Raw genomic sequence first — 7,489 nt, 5'->3', positions numbered from 1 at the left:
GGCTTGTACAGAAGTCAGCCACAACACACATTCACAAAATCAGGTTCCATTTAAATCAGTAGGAATTACTGAAACAGGAAAAAACATGAAGAACCAGTGAACCAAGCATCAGAGGATACATAGAGATTTTGTTCAGAAGTTATCAAACAAACTGCTGCTTGAATGATGTGTGTCCTATGTGTCCAAGAGCTAGGACACACACCTGCTCAAAATGCCATAATTGTTAAAGAAGCAAACCCATGGGTGGGGGGTTGTGTCCACTTGCATTACATTGCTAAGCAGCAGGATTGCTCTGTTGGCTAGTCATACCATGGGGTGCCCTTGACCAGAAGAGGCATTACCACAGTCTGGGCAAGATATGAGATGGTCAGCTCTTTGAAACACGTCTGTCTTCATGCAGCATCCATGGTGGATCTCTATGACCCGTCCAAGGGAGAATTGTCCCAACAGGCAGAGGACTCCATCAGCCAGCACAGTTCTGTGAGTAACTCTGGTTCCTGGTCATCCCTTCCCCAGTATATGGTCCTCCAGTGTGACCCAAATGATACTGCCTCAGTTTCCAAACAGGAATAGCCAGCTGTGGCTGATAGTACAGAGAGAAGTACCTCTCACAGATTTAGGGGAGAAAGCTTTGTGATGCCACCATGTGATGTACTCATGACAAGGAATTTATTTGTAGGGGAGCTTTCCCCAGATCCTCAGAACGGGAGAAAACAGCGAGCACCCCTCTTTCAGGCCTTGCCAACTAAATTCTGATGGGCTCGAAGAAGAGCTTTATCCATAGAACACCAGATGCCAGAAATGACAACCCTCCTGGAAAAGGTTTGGTTGTGTGAATTACTCCTGCATAGCGCTCACTTCAAAAAGGGAAACCGTTTCTGGATTGAATGTTTGTTCCAACATAAAAAGACTGTGTTTAAGGGAAGACATGTTTTAAAAATACGTATTTCCGAAAATGTGAGTACATGTGTGCCCAAAGCACAGCAGCCAATGTTCTCTCCCCTAGCCCATCCTTTCTTTCCAAGAGTCCACATTTCCTTCTTAATACTCCATGGTTTTTTTCCTTCTCTAATTTCTCCATTCTGATCCCACTTCATACACAATTTTCACTTAAGAAGCTTATACCCCGTTTTTTCAATGTTGTCCCATAAGCTTCAGACACTTCTAGCTTGGGTAATGCCGTAGAGTCCACCCTCCAAAGCAGCCATTTCCTCCGAGGGGACTGATCTCTGTAGTCTGGAGATCAATTGTAATTGTGGGAGATCTCCAGGCCCGACCTGGAGGGTGGCAATCTTATTCTATCTGGTGTTGAGATTATGTTGGGAGAGGCTGAGATTCTGATGAGAGAGGAAGGCAGTGGATGGATCACAAAGCTGTAATTCCATTATGATCTGCGATATTAGCTCTGCTTAGCTTGGATCAAGGAACTGGCAAGTGTTGATGGTGAACATCCTGACTGACAGGCGCTAACATAGGTCAGCCAGGAAGGAGAATTCATCAGGGCAACTGTCTTGCTTAGCACCCTGTGGTTGCCAACTCCAGGATATGGAAATTACTGGAGGGGAAATGGAGCCTGGGAAGGGCGGGATTTGGGGGCAGGAAGGGACCTCAGTGGGGTAGAATGCCATAGAGGCCATCCTCCAAACGAGCCATTTTCTCCAGGAGAACTGTCCCCTGTGGAGATCAGTTCTAATTCCAGAAGATATCCAGGCTCCTCCTGGAGGTTGGCAACACTTACACTTCTCCTTGTCCCAACCCATCCACCTGTTACCTGAATTGGTCTCCTTGCGAGTAATAGAATTGTGGGAGGGGGATTAGGAGCAAGGAAGATGGCTATGCAAGAGGCGGTAACTACGGGATCTTTTCCACCAATTTTTACAGGGTCCCTTCCAAGATAGCAGACAAGGCTGGTGCTTTAAATTCAATATTTTAGCAATATTTTATTGAAGAGTGGAAAAAACATGCACACACAGGAGTAAATAATAAAATGGTTACACACACACAGAGTCCTAGGAAGCTAGCCAGAAGTTGGATTAAAATGAGGGAGGGGAAAGTATATCTACCTATCCTGAAGAATAGTCCAATCCACGGCGGAAGAGAGTAGCTTCAAACGTCCAGCACCCTAGGCCAAGAGAGCAAGAGACTTAGAACAACCTCAAGGGAGCAGCACGTCGGATCCAACAAGTGTGCACGATTTGAATGGGGCCAGGGCACTACTCTTATAGGGTAAAACGTGCCCTGAGGTGGGAGAGCTCACCCAGCTGTTGGGACAAAGGCTCCAACAGTCAGTTCCTGGGAATAACAAAGGTTTGATTACCTTGATTACTAGCTGCTGGGGTGTGTGAAAGAGAATGCAAAGTCTCTTCTGAGACTGCACAAAAGGGGCAGTTCGTTAATGGAGTTCATTGGAGCTACGTTGATGAATTTAGTTGGGGAATGTGCCTTCCCAGGAATGAATTATAAGTTCTTATGAATGCCAATTAATTTGATCCTCAATCATGGGCAGGAGATCTCATCATGGAAGGAGGGGGAAGGAATGTGTTAAGTGGGATGACTCTGTGAGACCTTTGTTGCTTTGGATTCCCTTTGGAGCTGGGGAGACTGTAAAACTAATCACCACTGGTAATTCTGCATTTACATGCAGCATTCCATTCATGCCTGGGTCTCCCAGGTGGGACTCAGCAACTGCTAGCTGGAATTCCCATTTGCAAGGCAAGTTGCATTTTAATCCAGGGGCCTTGTGATATAATATCACAGGTAGCTATATTAAATAGCTATTAAAGATGGCGGAGGCCGAGCCAACTGCTTATACACACACACACACACACCACTGATTCCAGGTCCATCATTTTCTCTCAAATATTTTTGACCGATTTATTTTAAATGCATAATTGCATGGAAGAATGGCAGTGGATCTAGGAGGGTGGGGGTGCGGCATTGTAGAACAGATGGCAGAGCACATATAGGGAACCTCTCCAGACCAGTGCAACCTGGATGCATTGCGGAATAGGAACCGAGCATAACTCAGAGCGTTTCTGGATTGCTGGAACCTCTGCCTCTTTTCTTGATCTTGTCTCCTCGCTTCTTCTCTGTTGCAGACGGAGGCCTTTCGAGACCGCAGCTGTTCTGTTGCATCCACGGCTACTCAGGGACGGCGTTCTTCAGTAACTTCAACGAGCAGCCGTAACCAGAGGGATGGCCTCTACCACCGCATATTCCACTTGTCTGAGTTGCTGCGGGTGGAGAAGGCCAACCGGGATGACAACACCTCCTGCTACGTGGAGCTGGTGAGCAAGGCAGACCGAGAGAAGGCCCCCTCCATTCGGCATGCCTTCGAACGTATCAACCAGCGGTCTTGTGCCAACATTGCCCACCTAGAGCAGCGTCTACAGGATTGCTGGAACCAGCTGAAGAAGTTCGAGCAGAGGACAGCGATAGCGCAAGAAAGCCATTCCAGTGCCGCCTCTTCCCAGCAACAGTTCTTCACCCTGAAGGGCAGCTTCTCCCGGCCAGCATATTTTGGCTTATCCAGGATCCGCAGCTCAAAAAATAGCACCCAAGAGGAAATCCACAGCCCTTCCCCCACCGATAGTGAGGGGAAGAGTCCTGCCTCAGAGGCCAGCACCCAGCAGTTCCTCGATGAGCTGAGCCAGCTGAAGTTTGAGGATCTCAGGGGCCAGTTGGCAGAACTGAAGGGAGCCCACAAGGCCCTAGAGGATGAATGGCAGAAGCTGGAGAAGTCATGGAAGGACGACAAATGGGAGATGATGGAACTGCTGCAAGAGGAGAAGAAGAGGTGGGCAGCAGCCCTTGAGAGCCCACCTCCCTGAGGCCCTCTCCTTTAGCGTCACTCTTCCGGGCAACGCGCTCCCCCACTATCCCCAGCCCATCAGTTTCAGGGCTAGGAAGGGCTGTGGCTCAGCAGCAGAGCATCCGCTTAGCATGCTGACAGTCCTAAGTTCAATCCTCAGCATCTCCAGCTAAAAAGTTCAGGTGGTCTGGCAGACCTTTTCCTGGGTAGACACAGCTGACCTTGATAGACAAATGGTCTGATTTAGTATGGGGCCGCTTCTTGCATTCATGATCACTGGTGCGCCGTCTTCAACTTTAGGGCTCCTTCATTCCTTACTGGATATAGGAGGGTGCTTTCAAGTGATCATCTCTGTGCCATGCAACCACCCCTGCCATGCAAGCGGCCCCCTTTCCCTGCCTTGATGTTTTCATACCACAGACCTGGCGGTAGCGCTCCTTTTGCTCTGTTCCCTGTTTGTCGTGCCATAGATATTGCTTGCCTTGGAATAGCCGTGCATTTGGCCGTGTCTGAAAGACTTTAGCGCAGGGAGGGCAAACTCACCAGCACAGAGCTGAAAACAGCTGGAACAAGCGTAGCATTTTAAGACCATGGAGGCACTCTCAGTAAGTGCCTCTCAAAAACGTCCTGATTTTGTTTTCCCCAGAGCTAAAAACTAGGAGGGGGGGGGTGGAAACAGTTATGCAGATTTCAGAAAGGAGCTGGCTGGGTGCTGATAGGCCTGCAGTGACACCAAGGACCGCCCTCCTCAATCCCCAAACCAGTTTCGTGCATATTTGAAAAAATCCTTTACAGGGGTAGGAGGGTAAGCAATGAATGAACTGAAAAGCTTGTGCAACAGGCCAAAGTGTGTTTGGCCTTAGGCCTGTCGGCTATTTCCGGGGCAAATCCAGGATGAAGCCAGGGTCACACACACTGCTGTCCTAAGAACACTTTCCTGCGAGTAAGTCGCATCGAATAGATCTGAGTAGAGTTCCGAGTAGACCTGCTTCGGATCGCTCTCACAGCTACCGAAGAATTTGCTGCGAACTCTGTTTTGCATTACATCTGTGTTCACTTTCAGACAATTCCATCCTAAAAGTGGGGCAAATCTGGCTTGGGTCCTACCCTAAAGCATACTTAGCACCACCATATAGTCCAGGCCACATCCCTTGCAGAGACACACCCTTGGGGGCCAGAGTGTCCTGGCGCCTGAGTCTCATGGGCTCCCACGAGTTTTAATTCCCCCTTTACTTCCGCGGTGCTCGGTGTCCTTCCACTCTTCTGCTATCCCTGGGCCTGTCATCAGTGGAAGTGTCAAATGAATAAGCAGAGCCAGCTCCACTGTAATCCATTTACCGGCTGTGCCGTAAGCTTTGTCTGTAACAAGATCAGCCAACTGCCCTGGCGAAGGGGTGGGGGGGAAGTGTGGAACACGGTGCCCATCTGCCGAATCTCAACCCCTCTTTGGTTCTCCAGGCACTACAGTTTGGAGGTGCAAGTGAATGACGTGATACAAGTCAATCTCAGCGAGATCACCAACCTGAAGCATGACTTGGCCTGCACTGAAGAAAAGATGGTCTACCAGTCTTACGAGCGATCCCGGGACATCTGGGTAAGGGACTCCCATCTTTAGAAGCCTGCATTGCTCTAGCAGGTGCTCACAAGGCAGAGTGGCTTCCACATTGCATGCCACGCCAGGGTGTATATTGTCAGAGTCAGGAGGGAAGGAGGGGGCAAACCAGCCTTTGGCACAGCCCACACGAGCCAGTGTGAGGTGCAGTGGTGCCTTCGGGAGTGATGTGGCAGAGGCTGCGCTTATTATGTAAAGCAGGCTGCGAGAGAACTTGGCCAATATTGACTGCATGCTCTGGGGTAGTCAATAAAGAGCTGTCACCCTGGCGTTAAGTTTTTTCCCAGTGAGATAACCAGGATATGATGAAGTTATAGGAACTCACTCCCAGATGCGCCCCCAGTTCACATACTGATTCAGGGCACATGTTTCTCTTGCATGTATGGAAGACCCATCAGCATCCGATGGATGTATCAAAGAACGTGGCTGTAACATAATAGTTAACCATGCCAGGCACCCCCTGCCCCACGGGGAAATCCACCGAGGGTTAGCTGAGGCCAGGCCCGACCCAAGTGGAGACAGACGGCCTGGAACCCGGGCTGCTCCTGACCCTCCTCCTCCTTCACTTTGGCAGGAGGTCCTGGACTCCTACCAGACCCGGCTGGCCAAACTGGAAACACAGCAACAGACCCAGCAGATGGAGGCCCTGGATTTACCTCAGGCCAGTGTCTATAAACTGTACGGGCAGCTCATGAACTTGTTGCTGACCATTGCCGCCATCCTCCTCGTGTGCGTCTCCACCATTTCAGCCTTCACCCTCCCTCTCCTGCGCACCCCCTGGCGGGCCCTGGCCACTCTGTCTGTGATCACTGCAGTGGTGCTTGTCTGGAACTACTTGCGCGACATCCCTGAGCTGGAATGGACAACATGGTTGCCCTCCACTTAGCCGCCACAGACGAAAGCAGCGCGCCGCTCTCAGTCTTCCCTGATACTCTCCAGCCCTTGCAGTATTTATTCAGTATTTATTCATTTATTTATTAAAACCACACAAACCTGCCCCTTTGTGCTTTCTCATGTGCCTGATTCTCAGATGGGACCCGCTGACCAAGCCGCATATGATCGTGTTCTTAAGTCCCTTCCACGTGACAAAGTGAAGCCCAACCCTGGATTCCCTGGGCAGATTATGGGAAAGGCAGCAATGACTGGGGGGGGGGGGAATGTGAGGAAAGGGTGCCTGTGGTCGGTTAGGAGGCTCAGCACAGGAGTGTGAGCGATTACGCCAGTTTTGAATTGGTCAAGTTGGATACAGAAGAAAAGAAACGGCACTTCACAGGCCTGACTCCTGAAGCGGGGTTGGTGTCCTAGCATACAGCTCAGCTAATTTTGAAACCTCCTTCTGTAGGGTTGCCACTGCCAGCCTCCAGGAGGGAGCTGGATACCTCCTGGAACTACAGCTGGTCTCCAGACTACAGAGATCAGTTTCCTTGGAGAAAATGGCTGCTTTGGAAGGTGAATTCTATAACGTCACATACCTCCTGAGGTCCCTCCCCTCCTTAAACTGCCTAGGCACCACTCCCAAATAACCAGGAATTTCCCAAGCCGGAGTTGGCAACCCTCTATCCTCGGCCTCAGGAGCCCTAAGGCCTCTCCCATTGGAGGAAGGCTCTTAAAGGCTGGACGAAGGCTTCGAACATGGCTGAGCCGAGTGGCAGGATACAAAACTCTGTTTTGGCCAATGTAAAGCCATTTTGGCAGCCAAAGCAGAATATTAAAATGGCAGAAAATCCAGACTGGTGAACATGGTGCACAATCTCCTCCCAGGCTTCTCTGCTGCCGTTCAGTCAGATGGGGCTTGCACAGGACAGGAGAATTTCCCTGCTGGGTCCTGCCCCAAGGCTCAGATCTGTTTCTTTCCCATCCCATTACCTTTAACATTGCCCAAAATCCACCCTCATGCTGTAGCCAGTTCTTGCCTGTGGGAAGACTACCTCTGGCTGCACAGAGGCCTTTACAAGCCTAGCTGGCCTTTCCTCCCAGTTTGCAATCCTTGCTGTAGGACCTGATGCACAAACATGCACACGCACCTCTTGCAGGCACTCACACAGACACACACCAGTGGGCTGCAT

General features: G+C 50.2%; 1 protein-coding gene across 1 annotated transcript; it reads left to right on the top strand.

The window, feature by feature from the left end:
• Nucleotides 1–405: 405 nt before the first annotated feature.
• On the top strand, nt 406–6,309 carry TEX28 (testis expressed 28). Its single transcript, XM_055003277.1, has 4 exons — nt 406–480; nt 3,099–3,796; nt 5,270–5,405; nt 5,998–6,309. The coding sequence occupies exons 1-4, from the start codon at nt 406–408 to the stop codon at nt 6,307–6,309; spliced, it is 1,221 nt and encodes a 406-aa protein (XP_054859252.1).
• The last annotated feature ends 1,180 nt before the right edge of the window (nt 6,310–7,489 follow it).

The sequence above is a fragment of the Eublepharis macularius genome, chromosome 19, assembly GCF_028583425.1.
Source record: "Eublepharis macularius isolate TG4126 chromosome 19, MPM_Emac_v1.0, whole genome shotgun sequence".
Classification (NCBI taxonomy): Eukaryota; Metazoa; Chordata; class Lepidosauria; order Squamata; family Eublepharidae; genus Eublepharis; species Eublepharis macularius.
This window is presented reverse-complemented; position numbering and strand designations above follow the sequence as displayed.